Genomic DNA, 22,727 nt, shown 5'->3' with positions numbered 1-22,727 from the left:
TATCCAGCTGCCTTTTACGCCTACTGTGAATGATTCTTTTGGGAGCAAGATTGAATTATTCTGAAGTATCCTAAAAAAAATAACACATCCCACTTGCAGATTATACAGTCAGACATTTAGCATTGCAGAATTGGTTGATAGATTTTCTTTTTCACGTGTTTTCATGGCTGTTTTCAATTTAAGCTGAGAATGTCTAGGCAGTGCATTTGCAGGAGTGTTTTTTACCCTATAGGCCTAAATTTACTATTTAGATTTTGTCGTTAAAGTTTTTCTGGTCTGACACCTCCATACTATTATGAATTTTTATTTATATATATATATATATATATATATATATATATATATATATATATATATATATATATATATATATATATATATATATATATATATTTATATATATATTTATATTTGTGTGTGTGTCGGGTCCATATAGAATTGGACACAGGCACAAGATATACTTTTTTGTGTATGCCACCAGAATAAAATTAAAACCAAACAATTCAAGTAAATTTGAAGTGCAGACACTCGGCTTTAATTCAAGGGTTTGAACATAAATATAAAGGTCAAATTTTAGAAACTGCAATCATTTGTATATACAGCACCCCCCCCTTTTTTTCAGAGGCTCAAATGTCATTGGACAAATTAATATAATTTATAAATGTTCATTTTTTCATGTTTTGTTGAGAATGACTGCCAAGTCTTGATGGCCAAGTAGAAGGCACTTTTGTTCGTTTTAGTTCATTTTTCTTCACCAGTCAAGAGTTTTACAATAATTTGGGAGCTCTACCTGAGTCACAATGAGGTCATCCAATTCCCTTCTTACTCATCACCACCTATGAAGGGATAAATTAACGGATTATTGCAATTAACGGTTTAAATTTGCAACATTGATTACTCTACTCCAGACATTTCTTAATACTGCAGGTTAAGTGTGCCACATCACTTACCGTGCCAGTGTCCTGCTAGCATTGTGAAAATTTCATCCCAAGAGTCCCAAAAGCCCTTTATTAGTATCACAAACTCAATAAGAACACAAAGAGGCCAACATGTTTCAGGGGCCAAAGTTTCCTTTCATTGGGTCTTAGATAATGCACCAAAAGTTATCTATTGGACCTACAACTTCTGAATTTGTTGACTGGTGTTGTCTTCCTGCAGTCGACCTCCCTCTGACTTGAATTTACCTGCTTGAAGTGAATTTTACATTACCATTGACCATTCACACAGGTCTTAAAGCCTAGTACACACGTCCAAGTATCGTACAAAAAATACAGATTTCAAAGCAATCGTATGATAATCTGATCGTTCGTACACAACATTCGTCCTAAAAATTTCCGACAGGACAAACACGAAAACTTCTTGTACGATACCAGATTGTATAATTTTTGTTTTTAATCCATAGTTTTCATACGAAAATACAACACATGATAAAAGCATTTTTTTCTTTGTCGTACGTTGGTAACCTCTTCATTTTTGATTTGGGGACTAATATGTAAAACTGACGATCATTCGTCTAATGTCATTGTGTATTAGGTTTTGGTGTTTTACCCCACTAATCGGTCTGCTTGTCCAATAGCTTTACAATTGGCTTTCCTAAGATTGCATATCCTTGTAGTTGCAGTTTAGCATTGCTATGTGCATGTAGTCACGTAAAATGCCTGTAATATATGGTGGTGAGATTGCATGCTGAAAGTCAGCTGTGTTAACAGTCCTGTTTAGATCGGCATCTTTACTTTTAGCAAGACCGTTTGTTTACATATATGTGCGCACACACAATTGTATGCGTAGTGAATTTTTTTTTCAACTTGCTGATTTTAAAACGCTTTCACAATAGGATAAATGTTGATCATACTGGACTCTCTGTATTTACTTATGTAGTTTAATAGCTAGTTTAATAGCTTTAACAAAAACTATATTTTCAATTTTAAACCACCAGGCTCCATTTTCAAATTTGAGGTAGTATAAGCTGACCGTATTCCCAGACTGGGATCTTAAAGTGTAGTTATTTGTGATGCCTCGTGCTTCCCAAATAACTACACTTTAAGATCCGGGCTGACTTTCAGCATGCAAGAGAGCTGCCATTGCTGGTCTTGCTCTGAAAATGGGAATTGCGTGGCTGTGTTTGGCCTTTTCAGTTACAGACCTGGAAAAAGTATGCTGTGAATGAGTGCAAGGATTGTTGCGTCTTTTTACACATCTTGTGTAATCAGCCAAAGCATTAGCATGACGGGCAGGGAACTAACCTTTCCAAAAGGACAAATGGCATCCAGCATAGTCTAATGACAAGTGTAATTTAGACTCGGTTCACACCTTTTTGGGGCATTATAGGTGCATTTCACATGTTAGGCGAGTTACTGTTGAACTGAATATAAGGTGCATTTTGAAATCTTATCAAAGATGTAGTTCTTTTTTTAATGCACCACACCTAAAACACACGGGTATGAGCAGGGCCTTAAGGTTTTAACAGGGCTCAAATGGAATGGAAAAACAAATACTTAATCAGAACCTTCCTTTTTTTTTTTTTGCATGCGGAATACTTTGTTTAGCTGTCTCTGCTTTGATTGGCAGACGTCTTCCTTTTTGTTAAGTGGAACAGGCAGTAAGGCCTGATATTCTCAACATGTACAGCATTATAACACATTTTATAGTAGAGTGGAACAGGTTTAGCATACCGTTTTTTTCTCATTTTCTGTCTAGCTGACCAGTGTCAGAATATATAGGGAGGTGAAATATCTTCAATAAGTATATGGCATTTAAAACTTGACTAAAACCAGATATCAAAGCTTACATTTAACTCTTTAAAACCACTGGAATTGAATATTATGTAAGCTGGTAATTTTATAAGGGTTTTTATCTTATATTTTATAAAGTATATTTTAGATTCTCTAATTTTTCGAACAATAAATAAGTAAAATGTAATAACTTGGGTTCACCTGCAATGGTGGATCAAAAAATATGTCCATGCTTAATGGTATTCAAAAAAACACCCTAACATAACTAATAAAAAAAAAATTGCATTGCTTGCAAAACCTATGAGGATATTCCATCTCAAAAATATCTCCCTTCTGGCATAGAACAGAGAAGGTTATGCATAGCTTAGTGTATCTATCCCCCACTTCCTAGAAGAGCTAATAGGACTGTTGTATCGCATATGTCACTTGGTAGTGATTACAGCCTTCCAGTAAGTCAGTACAGGGCAGGAGCAGACCATATGCCAGAATGTGCCAATATCCCTTTGACATCTAGGGCATGTGGAGTCCCACTGGGGGTATATGAGGGCCAGTCTCTGCAGGGTATAGTTTTCCCTGTGACTTAACATGAGTTGTATAAATCTGTCTTAAGCAGCTATTATAGAAGGAATATAAGTAGAAACGCATTCCTCCCAGTCCCTATTTCCTAGGGTCAGAATAGCCAACCTGTATTTATCCAGAAATCTGTTTGGTTTCATGAGCAACTGTCGGTTACAAGTACAGAGAGGAAAAAGGCTTCCTCATTACAATTGAGGTCAAGAGGCGCTCGACTGGTTTCCGACTCAAGGACTACCAGTTCTGCCATCTGAGCCCCAAATGCATGTTGCAGCTGCTAATATCGAAACTCGAAACTGGAAACTTCTTAAATTTGACTGCAAAAGTGGAAATGCACTTTAAGGATTATTTGCATTTTTGGAGGCATTGTACCTAAAGTATAAAAACTGCCACATTTTATTGGGAAGCTCTATGTTTTTTTTTTTTTCCAAGGAAAAAATGGGACCAGCACATGTAAATATGATGCGATAAAAGTGTTTGACAATGTTTGTTCAATGGACAATGTGAAAATAAAGCTCCAGCTAGGTATTTATTAAAAACCTTTATTTTTTATTTTTTTTACATTTAATTCTGTTGGGAACAACATTTCAAAAATAAATATAAATAAAATGCTTTGTTCATGGTCTAGATATTGTGAGTCATAACTGCGTTTTTTCTCTGAACCACCTCTGTAATCTTCTTATCCGGCTAATGCTTGCTTACTACCTTTTCCACATTTAAAAAAATACGTATATTTTTTATGTTTTTATAGTCTTGGAATTTTTTAAAAATACAGGCAGGTTTCCAAAGTCAAGTAAGCAGCTGAGAAAATATACTTTTCAACGTTTTCAAGCATAGTCTGCACTTTTGGTCCTCTTCGTTCTCTTTTGAACCTAAACGATGATTTTATTTTCTCTGCAGTATTAACATCTTTTAGAGGAAGCAATTTGTTATCTGATATGACTAGTAATCAATTGTTTTTTTTTTTTTTTTTTTTTGTTCTTTTGGACTCAAGATACAACTTTTTGTAGTCTGAGTACTTGTAGATATTGGCTTTTAGTATTACAATCTGATGTTAAGCCAGTTTCTATGGGCAGCACGTGACCATGCCAAATTGGTGCTTTTGGAAACAAAGCCATAAGGCAGGTTGGAATATATTTAATTTATTATTGCTTTAATGGTTGCCCAGAATGTTGGCTTTGCAGCTTCCACTTGTTGCCTTTTAGCAGGATCATTCTTGTGACTAGCGTGGGTTTAGATGGGGGATTTGCCTAGGGTTTTTGCTGAGATGGTTGGATTGTGCATGTACAGTGAGGGGAAAAGTATTTGATCCTCTGATCATTTGACAGTTGGCAAATGCACAAAATCAGCAGTCTATAATTGTAATGGTAGGTTTTATTTTAATAGTGAGACAGAAGAACAAAAATATCTGGAAAAACACATTTCAAAATTGATTTTGCATTTTAATGAGTGAAATAAGTATTTGATTCCCCTATCAATCAGCAAGATTTCTCCCAGGCATCTTCTGTACAGGTAACAAGCTGACTAGGAGCACTCTCTCAAGGGGAGTACTCCAAATCCCAGCGTGTTGCCTGTAGGAGACACCTGTCCACAGAAGCAATCAGATTCCGGTCTCTCCACCATGGCCAAGACCAAAGAACTGTCAAAGGATGTCAGGGACAAGATTGTAGACCTACACAAGCATGGAATGGGCTACAAGACTATCGGCAAGCAGCTTGGTTAGAGGGTGACAACAGTTATTGTGATTATTCACAAATGGAAGTATCTCAAAATAACTGTCAATCTCCCTTGGTCTGGGGCTCCATGCAAAATCTCACCTTGTGGCATTTTAATGATCATGAGAATCTTGTCAATGATCTCAAGGCAGTTGGGGCCATAGTCACCAAGAAAACAATTGGTAATGCCTTATGCCGTGAAGGACTGAAATCCTGCAGCGCCCATAAGGTCCCCATGCTCAAAGCACAAGTACAGGCCCGTCAGAAGTTTGCTAATGAACCAAATGATTCAGTGGAGAACTGGATGAAGTAATCGTGTATAAAAGACAATTGGCGCCACCTACCTAAAGTGTTATGTGCTATAAAGTATACCAATTAGTACTCCACAGCTGCTGTACACTTCCAGTGAATTCACCTCCCCATATAACCACAATATAAATGCAGCGCTATTAAGCCATCATGTGAAATATCCAGTGATATCAAATTATATTCAAATCAATCTATATAATAATGTGTTCAATTAAAGTTCATATGTTGAAACTCTTCTGGATTTGAATTATTGTGACTTCCACCCTTCCACTTTTCAATTCTTTTATATCATGCACCCCAAAGATCAAACACGTGTATGTGTATATATACTGACGGTGTCATTAGAGCAGTGGTTGGTGTCAGTAGGGTAGTGGATTGTGTCAGTCGTTTGTTTTATTTTTGTATTTTTTTTTTAAATGGGGAATGTGTGGCACATGGGGTGATTAGAGTGTGCCCAGGCACATCTGGCACACCTATGCATCCACCACTATGCAAATCGTGTCTTCAGCAGATAATGTGCACATCATCACCAGCTGTTATACCTGCTCACCTCATACATGTGTTAAAAAGCATCTATTGAGAAAGCCCAATCAGAGGGCGATGCACGTGTAGAGGGGAAGAGCTGAACCTGAGAGGTCACACAGCCACAGCAGTGAGCAGGACTATACGGAGCTGGTTTTAACTGACTATCTTGTAAGTGTTTTTTAATTGAGGCATTTTAATGTTGCAAACGCAGAGCACTATGTATCCTCTATTTATTGTTGCATGAATGTGGAGCCATATTCTATCAGGAATACTGTGTAATAACGCTGGTGCGGAGGAAGGAGAAAAGCAGTATATACCAAGGTTCACACTGGGCTATGGGAATGAAGCCGTGCGAGTTCAGCTGAACTCGCACAATTTCACTCCCGCTTGTCGGTCCCGAATTCAGCCGCGATTAGAGAGACATCTGTGCAGTTTCAGAAACAACTTTTTGAAGCAGATGCGGTGTCGCACTGATAAGTATGGTGCAATTGCCGCCGATTTGACATATCAAATCACATGTCAAAACGCACCAGTGTGAACCTGGGCTATATGAGAGATCTTTCTTGCAATACCCCCTGGGAGGCTACTGATTGCAGGCAGATCCAGGTCGGGGGGTCGGTGAGTACAAACCCCCCCTTGGAAAAGGAGGAGGAAAGGGAGTGAGGTCCTGGCTTCCAAGGTCTGTGATCACAGGGCCAGCCAGAACAGGAACTGGATTTCACTTCTCACCTTACCCTTTCCCCTCCCCAGTACAAACCTGCAGTCTTAGGGGAAGACTGAGTAATATTATGCATATGTTTTATATCTCTTGTCTTACAGAATCCCCCAGCGGAACCCAGGAGGCCTTAGTACAGTCTCCTGCCGCAACAGGGCATAGTTCCTCAAAATGTGGGAACTGTAAGGATAAACTCCCAAAGTCCCACTCAAAGCCCTTTTTGCTATAATTGCATAAATAATTTAGCAGGGAAGGAGGCTGCTGTAATGATGAAGATTCCTTTCATCCATGAAGAGGGAAATGCTGGCAACTGTTAAAGCTTTCCGTGAAGCAGCCAGACAGTCAGCGACTCGGAGTCCTGACACAGAGGAACTTACCCCTAGAGAAGGCACATCCTCTCAAGAATCCTCTTTACAGGGGGACCCAGTGCCCTCCTCCCACCCTCACAAGTACTCCCTCTAAGAGGGGGGGGGGGGACTTGGCAATCCCAGGCCAGCCCAGAACACAGCTCAGAGGGAGAGTTGGATATAGACTCCTTAAGCCAGTCCCAGGAGGAGACCAGGCTAAGGAGACACCTCTTTGCTGTAGAAGATCTGGAAGGATTCCTCCAGGCAGATATTTGAAACCAGATGTGTAAAGATTAGGAGGGCCAAACACTTACTGTCTCAAATGTATAGATTAATCCTAGGGACACGAAGAAAAACACCTTACTATATTAGAGACTGGGAAGGAGAGCTAAATCACAGGTTTACCACGCAACAAATTAAAAAACGTATTGACTCCACACACTATACATCTGTAAGCTCACAGATTCAAGAGATGTCTTATACATTTCTATCTAGGTGGTATAGAACCCCAGTAAGATTGGCACAGATGTATAGGCTTGCGGACAATAGGTGTTGGAGGGGATGTGGACAGGAGGGTACCCTTCTCCACCTGTGGTGGTCATGCCCAAAGATTAGAGGATTTTGGCAAGAGATAGCCTTCCAACCCAAGGGGCAATCTCCCGAGGAAATAGAACTGACACCTTTTAAACTTCCTATTTCCACGGGTCAGCGAGGTCCATGGGATCATCTAAGGAGAGCATTAAACCTCATTTATTAAATGCGGCAAAATTATTAATACCTAGATTATGGAAACGGGATAAAAGGCCAACTATTCTTGAATGGAAGAGAGAAGTGAATTTATTTATGGAGGCAGAAAGTTGGATTTCCAGGGTTAAAGATAGAAAGGAAAAGTTTAGAGAAATATGGGAAAAACGCTAGCTAGAGATCGAATAATTTAAGGAGCTGTAGGAAAACGTAAGTGGATAGCCTGTGGGGGGGGGTGGAGACTAACTTGTGTGTGTGTGTGTTGTGTTTTTTTTTTTTTTTTTTTTTTTTTTTTTTAAGCTCTCAATATGAATTCCCGTGCAGCACTGGGAAGGGGATGGGGTAATGAGGAATAATGAGCGATAAGTTATAGAATGGCCTTTTTGAAGCCTCATATCAATTTTTTTTTCTCTGTGTTTGTATGTGTGGAATAGGGAAGGGAGGAAGGGTGGGATATAAAAAGCGGGGGGTGTGTGTAAGTCATTAGTGGCCTTTTAGAGGCCTCAGATTTCAAACACTTGGTAAAAGTGTTTTTAGGGGATGGGGGTAACAAGGAATAATGAGTGATAAGTTTTATAGAATGGCTTTTTAGAAGCCTCATATCTAAGGGGTCAAATTTGTTTTTTGTTTGGAAGGGGAGGGGAGAGAGCCACGGGGAATAAGTGAGGGTGGGGGGGGGAGAGAGCCATGGGGGAATAAGTGAGGGTGGGGGGGGGGGGGGGTAATTTTTTTTTCTTTTTTTTTTCTTTCCCTGGGGGGGTACGGGATACAGATGAGGATGTTTATTGTATAAGGGTGTGATATAATGTAACATATTGTTAAATGGAAATGTTGAAAAAATAATAAAAAAAAATGTGATAAAAAAAAGAGGAGATTCCAGAAACCCCTAAAGTAACCTTGGCACAGGATAATGTTTATAGGGGGCTGAGCAAATCTCAACCTAGCGTTTTGCCGCTCCACCAATCCCTTAAGGATCTAGTCCTACAGTAATGGAGAGAGCCTGAAAGGAGGATTGTCAGACAGAAAAGGAGATTTCCCTTTAATCAAACTGATGAGGAGACCTTCTTTAAGCTCTCAAGACTGGATGCGGCTTTGTCGCAAGTCATCAAATTGTCTGCCTTTAAGGACGAAGGCAGTATTAAGGATTTGATGGACCGCAGAGCAGAATCCCTCCTTAAAAAAGCTTGGGAAGCTAATTCAGCAGCCATGGGTCCAGCCTTAGCAGCAGCCTGTGTAGCCAGGAATGAAGATTCCTGGGTGGCGAAGTTCACCAAGCACCTGTCCCAGAGTACCGAATCAGAGGATGTCATTGATTCTCTAACCGTAATAGGAAAAGCTGATGCTTACCTTGCGGATGCTGCAATCGAATCTGCAAAAGCTTTGGCTAAAACGGTAGCATTAATCAACTCAGCTAGAAGTGCTGTCTGGATTAAATCCTGGGAAGGAGATGTAGCATATAAGGGTAAGCTATGTGGTCTGCCCTTTCAAGGTTCATTGCTTTTTGGCCAGGGCTTGGATGATGTTCTGTTAAGGTCATCAGAAAAAGGTAAAAAGTTTCCAGTTAAACCCAAAAAAGATAGGTTTAGGAAAACTTTGAGACCCCTCTGGGCAATTGAAGCACAGAACCAAAAAGGAACCCAACAAACAGTGGGGTTATGGTAAGGGAAAGAAAAATCCATTTACTGTTCCCCTCTCCCAAAGCTGGCGCCGAAGAAACTAAGTGACGCCAAGATCAGAGTGGGGGGGACGACTGTCCCAATTTGTTCCTCGGTGGGAAAAGACTTCAGACAGCACTTACATTTGCAGAATCCTAGGAGAAGATTATCGCCTGGAATTTTCGGCAACACCCCCCTCTATGATCACTCTTAAACATCCTCCCAGGGATGCCCTAAAAAGATCTGCCCTCCTGGAGGGTATCCAGGAATTGGTCGAACGGGTAGTGGTACCAGTACTAAAAGAACAACATTACCCAGATTTTATAACCACGTATTTGTTGTCCGCAAGCCATCGGGAAAATACCGCCTGGTAGTAAATTTAAATAACCAGAACAAGTTCCTGGAATACAAAAAATGTACTATGGAAAGTATCTACTCTGTACGCAAGAACCTCATAAGGGAAGCCTTCATGACGACTTTGGACCTCAAGGTTGCCTACCTGCACGTGCCAATCCACGTGGACCATCAGGCATGTTTTAGGGTTTACAGTGGTAGTTGGAGGAGAGATCTTTCACTGGCAATTCAGAGCCCTACCATTTGGACTAACAGCCAGTCCAGGGATTTTTACAAAAATCTTAGAGGCTGTAGCCTTTATGCATCTCCAGGGTATATCCCTAATACCCTACCTGGACGATCTTCTGATCTCCGGGCAGTCAGCCTTCCTGGTCACATTGGATACCAACAAAGCGGTATCGGTCCTGGAAAACCTGGGTTGGATAGTCAATACAGCTTTCGGTCGGAAGGGCCTACAAGCTGTGGTCCCACCCTGAAGGTAGACCTGTGGTTGCTTGATTATCCTCTCAGGTGTGCCGTCCTGGAAGGTGATGGGAGAAAACCTAAGTTGGGCGTAACAGTATTTCTACAAACCTACCAGGACGGCAGGCCTACTTCCCGCCCTAAGTGGAGGGAAAAGAAGCTAATCGCTAGGTGGTATGTACCTATACGGAACTATGTTCCTTGTGAACCAGTTTGGAATTACTTTAATACATACTGGGGATTAAGGGGAAGGGTGGGGACTTATAACAAGCTGTCAATTGATTGTGTTTCCTGTTTCCTCTCTCAGGTGTGCCGTCCTGGAAGGTTCTTAAATACCGTTACCGGTGAATCTAACTTAGGTTTTTTTGTCTATTTTGTCACTCCCTCACTGAACCTCAGGTCCTGCACTGGCATCTTTCCTTCATCAGGTGCTGGCCGACTCTTCCTTCAGCCCCCCCCCCCGATGACATGCTGTGGTATATGCACATTATCCTGCATAATTCCAGGCGCATGCGTGTAGTGTGGCATTTGGTTTCCAAAGCTTCCTGGGATACCGTGATGGGGGTATCTTGGGGGCTGTGGGGAACTGTAGCCATGTCTTGTTGGACTAGGCAAGAGGTCCAGAATTATTTTTAATCATTTGTCCAAAAAAAATTTTGCAAAACTGGTATAGAAGATGGTTGGCGAAGTTGTAAATAAAGGTCCATTTTATTGACTGCTTCCTGGACTTGAATCCTTACTTGGATTTGAAACAGAATTCCATATTGAGGGCACCTGTTTAATTCTTCTGATTGGCCATTTTAGGGGAAGTTACAAAATTTAGTTTTATAGCGGTGTCTGATGTAAATATTTAATTTTTATAAGGACATACGAATTGGAGGGGTCAGGAGTGCAGTTAATGCCAGGCCTTGCAAGTAAAAAAAAATTGGATCTAGGATATTTTTTAACTGGCCAGGAAGTGGTTATTTTGCTGCAGTTACCTTTTTTTAAACCTAAATTGTGTTTGAAGCCAAAGAAAAAATGTGCTCTGGGTAACTATACAAAGGATGCATTTGGGTAACTGTTAGAAAAGGTGAATTGCTTAAAGACAGCAGCTGACTACTTCCAGATGTCCAGTGCTGATCAGCATAGAAAAATTATACTTTGTTGCATTTTTAAAAAAAGAAAGAAGGGGGGGAACTTTAAGAATTATATTGATGACTAAGCACAATAAGCTGCATTTTTGGCCTGTTAAGACGGCCATGTTTGAATGTGTGAGCTTCCAACCAACTGTGTATGATAAAATGTGTGGTTTGTATTTGCTTGGACTATTTATGTAATGACTCATAAGCGTGTAATTTGAAGAATTCTGAACTCTTGAACTTTATGTTAATGTTAAATCCCAAGGGGGTTTGTGTGTGTGTGTGTGTGTGTGTGTGTGTGTGTGTGTGTGTGTGTTTTTAGTTTTTTTTTCTAAACAAAAAAAAAAACTTCATATCCGCTTCATTTGAAAACAGAGAGAAGGCTAGCATTTTAAAGAACTCAACGGCATCTAAACTTAAAATCCCAAATGGTTTTAGAAACATTTTAGACATATACTTCTTTATTTTGTGGTCATTCCTGCAGCCTGCTCAAAAACAATCACAAGGTTTTGTATATAATATTTGTACATGGCAGGAAATGGTATGCTTCATGAGCCCATGTCTTTAGGCTGTGCTTCTATTGGTTGTGTTCCTCATTTGGAGTGAGCATATTATGTGGGTTGGATGTGGCCAGTGGCTTTCATTTTTATGTTGTAGTATGATGCGAAAAAATTGCTCCGCTAAAAACGCTTGTGCATTTTCAGCTGCATTTATTCAATTTTATATTTTGTAGATACCATCATCCATTTAATTCTACAGCACCCTGATAATCCTACAGGGCCACTTTTCATTTTTTTATTTTTTCAGGTTTAAAAACATTTTGTAGGGACTAAATGCAGATGTTCAAAGGATTTTACCAGTCAAATAAAAATTATCAAATAATCTAAATTAGATTAACAAAAAAAAGTAGGGCTACATGGCAGTGAGGTCCTTAAAGAAAATCTATTTCTTGAACGAGCAAAGACAAACAAAGCTCAGGTTTGCTTTAATGGAGAACTGTATATTTTGTATACAATAGACTTACAACTACTATGTATTCAGCCTATTACCTCTACCTCTTTTCTTTACTTATGCTTTTATCACTGCATTTAAAGGCCAAGCCTAAATTACAGAAATGGTATGAAAACCAATGGCATGTGTTCCACATACATTTTTCAATCGCTGTAGGCACTGCCATGAGCTATAAGTGACCATCAATGTGCTGTACATGTGTCTTTTACTTGAGAAGCAAATCATAAGCTTTTAAGCAATAATCGGGCCTGAATTGGTTCAGCTAAGCCTAAGGAAAGAAACATTTTTGCTTTTAGTGGGATCCCCATGCCTTTCTTGTTCTAAGTTCTGAGTTGGGATGTATTCTCTTTTGTAGCTTCGTTTTTATGGATTAGCTGCCTGCTTTTATCAGTTAGTGATCCATTTTTTTCAAAGATTAGAAGAGTGTGGCATAAAAATCATTGTTGATGACTACTGTCATTTGAAGATATTAAGTCGCACAATATGTAGAGATGCCTTGTTTGCTTTGAGAATTTTGATATAGTACCAACTCCTAGTTCCATTCCCAGTATGCCACCCAAAGAATCCTGCAATGTAATCCTCTTTCCACACTCATTTGTACACACTCTCTAGTAGCAATTATGGAGGATGCCAACTACTAGTAGTTTTTTAGATTGTGGAAGAAAATACACACAGGTACGAGGAGGACTATATAGATAGTATGTTCCAGGTGGGATTAAAACCTGAAGCATAAAGGCAAAAGTACGAACTACATAGCTACCACTCTACTCCCCTCCTGTCTGCATTTACAGTGCAGATTACACAAGACTTTCGGTGACCATGTTTAACACAGGGAAAAATGTAGTTGATGGTTTTATATTTACAAAGTTTCTTGGCATGTGAGCTAATATGTTTTCTAAAGGCAGTTATCTGTTTTACTAATAAAACCGTGTACTTTTCATTGATTTTTGCCATTTATTTGATCTAGCATATGGAAGTCTACTTTGTTCAAGATTTTGGTATTTCTGAAAGACTCACATTTTGCATAATATTACTTCATTGTCCCAAGTATAAAAAACACTATCTTCCCTGTGTTTTTTTTTTTTTTTGGAAGAGTATTGCATTGTATATGTCTGGTAAGAAAGAATTCCAATGGTGTGTGGTGTTTTTTTTTTTTTTCATATCTGCACCACAGCTGTGGGACTTCCTGCATACTTCCCTACTGCATTAATTGGATATTTAAGTTTGTAAAAGAGCCCTAGGTGAAAGGGCAAGGCAGTAGACGGCGCTTGGTAGATAATATGACTGTTTCAGATGACAGTGATAATCATGCTCGTACTTAAGACGATTGTATATTTATGCAGCGAATGACCTATGGTTGAATAAGTTGCATTAAAATATAATGATGCCGGATTCAAGGTTAAGTAGAAATGAGCAAGTTACGCATTGATAGGCTGAAAAAAAAAAATGTTTTGCAAGTTATGTGGTGCATCATCTTGACTAAGAGAATTTGTAATAAGGTTATGTTTATTAGTTCTGGCTCAGATTCAGAATTGGTCCACCCTTAAACGCTTTAAGAGCTGCAGTATGTTTTGTATAAAGTAATTGGTACTGAAATGGTGTTCAGTTGAGATTAAAATTTTCAGAGCACACTCGGTGAAAAGCAATGGAGAATGGGTGAAATTGGAGCTTGTGGTTTCTGGTTTTGTTTTAGGTTGCACCACCCAGTGTGTGTGTGTGTGTGTGTGTGTGTGTGTGTGTGTGTGTGTGTGTGTGTGTGTGTGTGTGTTTGTTTGTTTTTTTCCGTGATCTTGAATGCGGAACTAAGGAAATTGTTGCATTCTTTTTATACAGTATATGCAACAGTACAGATAGCTTTAAAAGTATACATATTTTCATAGTACATATCTTTGGAGGCTACGTTGCAGTGCTGTACAATACAACCGTAGAAAAATACGAAAAGTGGTTCTGATACTGCTGTGTTGCAATGTATTGTACAACATTGCAGTGTAGCCTCCAAAGAGATGTACTATGAAAAAGCATATAAAACAAGTAAAAAAGGCGCAGTGCACACGTACCTCAGTAGTTTATGTAGTACCCAATAGTCCAGGGGTAAAAGATGTGTATATGTACACAAATGCACACATAAAACAAATATGTCAAACGACCAGTCAGGGCAGCCACCAAAGAGACTAGAAGTGGAGTTCCAGTGTGCTAAAGTAATGGCAAGGAAAAAGGGGTGCCTCGGAATATATATCATATAAACATTTATTTAAAACTGCCATATCCACTCACATGGGGGATTGAAGTATTGAGTACGAGTCAGTTGTTGGACTGTAGAGATGGAAGCTGCAGGTCTGTAGTGCTGGCACCACATCGGAACCAGATGGGGATGGATGAGTTGGGATGGTTGAGCAGGGCAGGATCATCTTCAGATGTCCAGACTCATTATTGAAAAAATAGAACCCGCCACCCCCATATATAAAAAACTATATAAATTACAGAGACCTGTCAAATGTCTCCCCTCTGTCTAAGAACTCTGAAAAGCCATATACTGTACCGTTTTGTATAGCAGTAAGATTGTGTTTGTTCCTTTTTGATCATGCGGTTTGTGCTTCAATACAAACTCCACTCACAAAAACTCAGGTTTTGTTTTTGTGATATTAGAAGCACTGCATAGTGCCATTATGGTACCATGTGCTGCAATTCACATTGTGCAGCTGTTACTGGATAGCTTTAGCAGTTCAGTTTACTAATAACATGTAGTTGTATTCTAAAAAAAAAAAATTGTGTGTATAGGTGCTGATATGCATATTGCACAGTAATTTCCAGACAGCCACTATAAAGAAAAGTCAACTCTTTAAAAATGTGTTAATGTATGCTCTTGTAAACTTTTACCTAATTTCTAATAGCCCTATTTTTGTACATACAAATGATCCCCTACAGTGTAGAATAATCCATTCTTTAGCCCTGCATTTGAACTGTGACTTATCAAATCTGTTTGCAGACTATGCTGGAGCTAAACTGAGGATGCAGACCTAAATGGTAAATCCTAACCACTAACCCTGCCGTGAGTGTAGAGCTGGCTATGTGCACAATTGGCAATACAGTAGGGGGTGGATAAGATAGTGAGCTATAAGTTTGGGCATTCACTGGATGCTTTAAGTTTGGAGTTTCATGGCCTTTGTTCTAAAGATTTTCATAAACTGTTTGAAATGTAGCCAAATCGGCAAGGACTGACCGAATTTCAGTGTGTGTGGTCATCCTTACTCAACAGAAGTTGGTCCTTTTTGACTTCTGTTGAAGGAACATGCTGGAAAACTTTTCTTGATCAATGGCTATAGCTGCCGATCCATGTATTCTGACAGTGGTAGGGTGCAGCTGTCAGAATAAAATGACCCAGGGGGAAGGGGGGATTCCTCTATCCACCTCATTTCTATGCATGGAGGAGTCTGGTCCACTGGCTGTGTAAACCGTAGCTTAATGATGATCGGTTTTCTAACGCACTGTGATTTCGCAACAGTTGTCCTTGGGTAAAACTTTTTTATTTTTTTAAATTATTGCATCCATTGTTGCATCTCCATGCTGCTGATCTCCTTCAGCCACGCCTGTCTACAGTACATGCATGTAAACCAGCGATGGCTGCATGGCACTTTGTGAGGCGGGTTTCATGAGAAGAGTGGACCATGCCTGTGTAATGTGTGTTGAAATGGCCACATGTAGTCTTCATCCAAAGCATGGGTGACAATGCAGGAGCACATTTTTTGGGGCAGGGACAGTGTTGTCACCCTATCCAAGTGCCTGAATGAGTAATTTACCTCCTATCTATTGAAAACTGCAGATCAAAATCGCAAGCAATTTCAATATTTTTATGATTTTTATAAGGTTTATATGTATTTTAAGTATCTGCTTATAGATTAAGTAGCAAAAAAGTGTTTTGGCTTTTAATTAACCTAAGGCCCCTTTCAGACGTCTGCTCCGCCTGTCCGTTATTACAAGTCCGTTAACGGACTTGTAATACATCCCTATGGGATCGCGTCCGCGTCCGTCGGGATCCGGTTTTCGGACGGAAGAAACCCCTATTTTTCTTCCGTCCGGCGGAACGGAACTGATGCAGACGGACAGACGGTCCGTCTGCATCCGGTTCCCCATAGGGCAGAGCGGAGCTGAGACAGGGCGGTCCCTGCACTGTGTGCGGGGACCGCCCTATCCGCCGACAGCTGAGCGGGGATCCCCGCTGAGCCGACGGGAGACACACGGAGCGGACCCAGAAACGGTCCGCTCCGTGTGAAAGAGCCCTAATGCTTAAATGGTTTTTAATAAACCACATAGGTCTTCAAACTTTTAAAGTGTAAACGGTTGTTAGTCCAGGCATTCATATTGACTATTGGGGTAAAGCTAGACTTGTTTATTCAAATCTTGTCGGTTTCTGTAAATGTGCTGCTTTGTATCCCTGGTGTGTCCCTGACAACACCTGTGTGTGTGTGTGTGTGTGTGTGTGTGTGTGTGTGTGTGTGTGTGTGTGTGTGTGTGTGTTTTGTGTCTTTTTTTTGTTTAACATGGGAATGTATATAGTAAATTAAATGACAATTGAACCATATGTTTTTGTCTAAAATCAAATGATTAAAGTGGTCATAAAGGCTTTTTTTTTTAACCTTAGTGCATTGTATGCCACCATAGAACACATCTTTCTATGGGGGCACTCACTGAAGAGGAGGAGCCAGTAACGCCGGTGGGGATGCTAGAGGAGGATCTGGGCTGCTTTGTGCTAAACCATTGCACAGAGCAGGCAAGTGACATGACGTTTAATTAAAAAACAATTGTCACAAATCCATCAAAGGGTTTAAATGCTTTAATAAAAAAAACACTCACTACTCCTCAAAGAATGAGGCTTGGTTCACACTAGAGAATGTAGTGGCTGCTTTCATTATTTCCATCCAAGTGTTGGCTGGACTTTGAAAACGGGTACATTACCTCAGCTTGTAATTCATATGTATTTTGTAAACGGAACAACCCCAATGTTGCTCTATGATAAATTGGTGTGTGTGTGTGTGTGTGTGTGTGTGTGTGTGTGTTTTTTTTTTTTTTTGTTTTGTATTTGATCATAGAAATGTTGGTAGCAGTAATCAATGTACTAGATTGGTTTAATCGTAGCAAAGTTTTAAAGATCTGTTTTAAAAGTTTCCTAGATTTAGCTTTATGGTGGAGTACTGGAAATTTTCAAGATAAAGAATAATTGTTACATATTTTTTTTTTTTTTGTGCGTAAAGTAACCCTGTGTTTAAAAAATAGTGCCGTTTTTTTTTTATCAATCCATATTGTGCAATAATTGTTTTCATTCACAAGTGCTGAAAGTAATCAAGGCATCGCTGAAAACTAACATAGAATAAAAGTTAAGGCATGCATTATAACTTGCTGAATAATGTATTGTCTATAAATGGTTACAAGTGCACTTTTAAGCCTCTTACAAACTTAAGCCCAATATCTTGTTTTTAAAAAACTTAAAGCAATTGTGTCAGCGATATTAAACATTTAAAAGTAAGGGACAGCAAAACGGGATGCCTGATGTTGCTTTTTGTTAGCCAAAAAAAAAAAAATTATACTCTTATCGTTGTTACTAAAGTGAAGTCTTCATGTCCCCCCAACCTCTGGCATGCAGGTTTTCTTTAATAGTATGCAATAAGACTTATAAAAAAAATATTTATAAATTTTATAATAAAAAAATCTTTTACACTGTCCCTATAATTTCTGATCACTTTTATTGCTGTCAGAACACATGTAATCATCCATTGTAACAGGAATAGGCAGTGACAGGCCCTGTTCTATGGAGGGATCTGATCTAGAGGACCCCAAATCCATTCTTTGCACTTACAAGCATTCAAAACGCCAAGTTTAGCGGTTTTGAATGCTGTATTTTTTCTACTTTTTTTTTAAATATGTTTATTGAGTATTTTTAATATACATAGGAATATACAGAGAATATCAACAAATATAGAATGCAAATAAATCCATATATGAAAGTACATATTCAGTACAGAAGTATATACTCAACATTTTGTGTATCAGAAAGAAATGGCGTACACAAGAGTAAATGCACTAGGACAAGCATCATGAAATGGGACACACAAGCGGGATCGGAAAGAATAAGTACAGCCACGGTTATTAGTTAATTTTTCTACATTTTGGTGCCTTTTAAGTGTTCAGTAAAACGCAAGTGATGTCATGACATCACTTCCGAGTTACTAGATCCAAGACCCAATCAAAGACAATTCTGGCTTCTCTCTTGCCTCCCAGTGGGACGAGAGAGCCCCGGGAAGGCGGCAGGAGGGGGGACGTCCCCTCCCGCTGCTAGGGATAACCTTGCATTGGGTTATCGTGATAGCCAACTGCCAGCTCTAAAAAAAACGCTACCGGGGAGATGCGTGAAGCTGCAGGCATCACTCGGTACAATTCCTTCAAGGCAAGGCTGCATATTTTGCATACGGTTGGTGTGAAGAGGTTAAAACAAAAAATGGTAATTCCCATGATAAAACATACGGTTATTTATCTGCTAAATGTTCATGGAGACATCAATGGATAATTTGAGTTAAAAAAAAATCATACACCTCTGTTCTGTTCACCTTAAACAGAAACTTCATTGCGTTTAAATTGACCCTGATCACAGGCTCCGCATCCAGCTAAAGAGGGTAAAATATTTAAAAAATGTTAAATACTTGGTCAGCTTTTATTACTCACAGGAGTTGTAATAGATTGGTGATATAACCATTTCAAGTAAACCAGAAACTCAAATCTACAATAAATGAGTAACTTTGACTGCTAATTATTAACACACTAAACTATGAGAACACCGAATGCTTTCATCATTTAAAAATGCAATGTGATTAGTGACTGTTTTGCATAAATCCTATCAATACATTTATATATAGTGGATCCAGACTGATGGCAGGGTGGAATGTCTTTTATTGTAGTTTCTGTAAACCTTTTGTATTCCAGTTTTATTATGTCCCCATGAGCCATATTTCACTTACAGCAGTTGCAGCTGTTTTCCTATTGTGGAAAAATGTTAATTACTTTTTAAGCGTAGATTACCCATAATGTGTACACATGACACATAAGTAAAAGTTGTCTACTGATGGTAGAGCAGCTGTAGTCGAACCATTTTCCCCAATGGTGCAGGTCTGATGGCCAAAAGTAATTGTGACCACCTAGATTTTATCTTGCTTTGTTAAAAAAACAAAAAAAATGCAGTCTTATTGCCAATCTGCCCCTTTTTGGCTTAATCAAACTGACTCGGTCACTGTAAATTTCAATTTCATTGAGATGTATATGCACAGCTGCTAACTGCTTAAAATGTTTACTTTGACTGTGGAGTAATCTAGGCCAGTGTTGCTCAACTCCAGTCCTCAAGGCGCCCCAACAGTTCATGTTTTCAGGATTTCCCTCGGATGAAACCACTGTGGTAATAAATAGGGCAGTGAAACTGATCAAATCACCTGTGCAAAATAAAGGTGATCCTGAAAACATGACCTGTTGGGGCGCCTTGAGGACTGCAGTTGAGAAATGCTGGTGTAGGCAAGTGGTCCAATTCATTTTATTAATGATAACATTTAACTTGTTTGGTTTTATTTTTATTCATTTAAAAAAAAAAAAAAAAAAAAAACAGAATGAAAAGTCTAATTTTTAAAGTCAATGTGATAAAGTACAACTTTTACACGTGTTTCCTATATAATTAATAAAGCCAACTTGGTCTTGTGGACAATAATAGTCAACACCTGTTTCAACCAGTGGGTATTTTCATTGGAACAGCTATCTGCAATTCAATAGTACTTGCAATGAACTGAGATGAAAGCAGATATGGCAGACCACTAAAAGAACATTTTGGATGCAAATTGTAATAAAGCTAAAATAAGCTATGTTCCAAAGTAGGAACTAGCACAAGACCAAAGACATGTCTGCTTAAGGAATTGCCATTTGTGGTGGTATAAAGGAATTTTATTATTTTTTAATTCTGCTGCTCCTTTAAGCTTATTAATAAATATTCAGTGTTCCCAACAGTAAGCTCATTTACAAAGTTAAAAAGTGTATATACTGCCCACCAAGCTTTTACGTAAGTTAAAAGGAATGTATAACATTTCATTTAATATGTTTAGTAGACCTTCTTCTTTTTTTTAGATGGATATTATTTCCTTTTTTTTATTTTTTATTCAGGCAAATGTATAAATTGCATACATTTTAAAGCCAGCAAATATACTGTAGCTACAGGCTCCGTCATGTGTTTACTTGCCATGTTGTTGGCTGCTATGTTTATAGAGCACAGTACCTCAAGCTCTAATTCTGTCTCCCAGTTGTTCTATTCATCCTTTTTAAGAATTGTGAAACCTGCAGATAGGTGTTTATGGATGGATTTAGTGTTGAACACGTCTTGAATAAATACAGCAACTTTCACCATCTTCTGATCCCCACAATTAAAGTGATTTGGTTAGGCAAAGCTTTATCACCCCCTCATATGAAGTTTCCTGCCCCCTCCTTCCTCACAAGTTATATTCGCAAATGGGACAGCCCATCCTAAGGAATGGGGTAATGGGTATGTGATAGGGCAGGGCTTAGCAGGAAGCTCTGACACTACCTGGAAGTGTCAGAACTGGCCAGGCATTCAGGCAAGGTAAAGGATAATAAATGATGCAGGTATGTTGAACTCTGCACCTTGTTATCGCCTTTTTGATCTCCAGCCTGAAGCAAGAAATGGAGGATTCACCTTTTTTATTAAGCTGTGTGGCACAGGCACACACAATACTGCTGGACTGAATTTCATAGACTTTGGGAGGTAAAATCATTTGCGTCACTGCCAGAGCTCATAAGTCTTCATAACTGTTTAGCTAAGCTCGATCTGTAGATCATCTTCATTGAATTGTGATGCTATAGTAAAGGGCTGCCCAATGGTCATTAAGACTTGCCTTTGGAGGTGTAAAAAATTAAGGGTTCTAAAATGCATACAGTCTTTCTATTTTGGTGTCTTAACATCTGATGAACTGTAGCTTGGTTCAAGGCCACTCAACATGGTTAGTAAGTATTAAAATGGGATCCTGAATTCAGTTAAAGCCAAGAGAGAAGCTGTTAATGGTACAGTTTTGCTGGTTTTAGGGCAAACTGTGACAGCCTTCTACACTTGATAAAACCCATGAGTGATAACTGGGAATGGGTTAAAATGTGTAGTATTTGACAGATTTATTTGTCCACTATACAGCTAAGGTAAGGGAACCAAATTTAGAGCTTACAACTGTTTAAGACTCGAGCCAATGTTTAGAGAGGTTGGACCCTTCTTTCCTCAAATGTAATAAATGTAAACTAAAGTAGCAGATTTAATTTGTTCAATTTCATGGTTTTTACCTTAAATGTATTTAAAGTAAATGTTTTCACATAAATTATCCTTTTATGTCACTAAATGAACTTTTATTCTAATTACAGCGGCTGCTGAAGGAAAAGGCAAAAGTGGTGAAGATTTCTTTCAAAAGGTAGGTTATTTTCTATAAATTGAAAAAAAAAAAAACGTGTATTTTATAATAGGGTTATTTAATTACCCATTTTTGCCATGTTAATATCTTTTCTTAAAAGACCACATATCGGAAATCCATTAAGCTGGGTGACGTGTAGTTGTGGTAGTAGTATCGTGTAATATCTACTCACCTGCTAATCCCCCATCCTGTTGGTGTTGCGTTTTTCAGTCAAGGGTTTTCCAAGATTAATGTAACTTGTATGTAAATGACAGAATGGCATCTTCCGCAAAAGATTGTTACAATAGTACAGTAGGTGTTTGTGATATTGTGCTTTTAGCACGACAGCGTCGCGCTGATACTCGGCGACGTGGTGCCGAGATCTCGCCGACATCTTGCACTCACTGGAATAGTGACAGCACATCCCAGCAAGCGCGTCATAGAAGCGACGGGAGATCCGACTTGGATTCCCACCAATTCTACACGTGTGCGGCGTTTGTTATGAATCCTGAGGGGGAAGTCCCCGCCGGATTTTAAATAAAAATCCGGCATGGGTCCCCCCCTCAGGAGCATACCGGGCCCTTAGGTCTGTTATGGGTTGTAAGGAGAGCCCCCCTACGCCGAAAAAAACGGCGTAGGGGGTCCCCCTACGATCCATACCAGACCCGTATCCAAAGCACGCTACCCGGCCAGCCAGGAAGGGAGTGGGGACGAGCGAGCGCCCCCCCCCCCCCTCCTGAGCCGTACCAGGCTGCATGCCCTCAACATGGGGGGGTTGGGTGCTCTGGGGGGCGCACTGCGGCCCCCCCACCTCAGAGCACCCTGTCCCCATGTTGATGAGGACAGGGCCCCTTCCCGACAACCCTGGCCGTTGGTTGTCGGGGTATGCGGGCGGGAGGCTTATCGGAATCTGGGAGCCCCCTTTAATAAGGGGGCCCCCAGATACCGGCCCCCCACCCTAAGTGAATGAGTATGGGGTACATCGTACCCCTAC

The 22,727-nt window shown here is 39.6% G+C and overlaps 1 protein-coding gene across 3 annotated transcripts in view; it reads left to right on the top strand.

Annotated features, from left to right (window-relative positions):
* Positions 1-22,727, top strand: part of BICC1 (BicC family RNA binding protein 1) — a 294,348-nt gene that overhangs the window by 82,559 nt on the left and 189,062 nt on the right. For all 3 annotated transcript variants that reach the window (XM_040362048.1, XM_040362049.1, XM_040362047.1), the window contains exon 2: positions 21,708-21,754. In XM_040362048.1, coding sequence (XP_040217982.1) covers positions 21,708-21,754 — 47 coding nt within the window. The remainder of the gene's footprint in view (positions 1-21,707; positions 21,755-22,727) is intronic.

The sequence above is a fragment of the Rana temporaria genome, chromosome 8, assembly GCF_905171775.1.
Source record: "Rana temporaria chromosome 8, aRanTem1.1, whole genome shotgun sequence".
Taxonomy (NCBI): Eukaryota; Metazoa; Chordata; class Amphibia; order Anura; family Ranidae; genus Rana; species Rana temporaria.
This window is presented reverse-complemented; position numbering and strand designations above follow the sequence as displayed.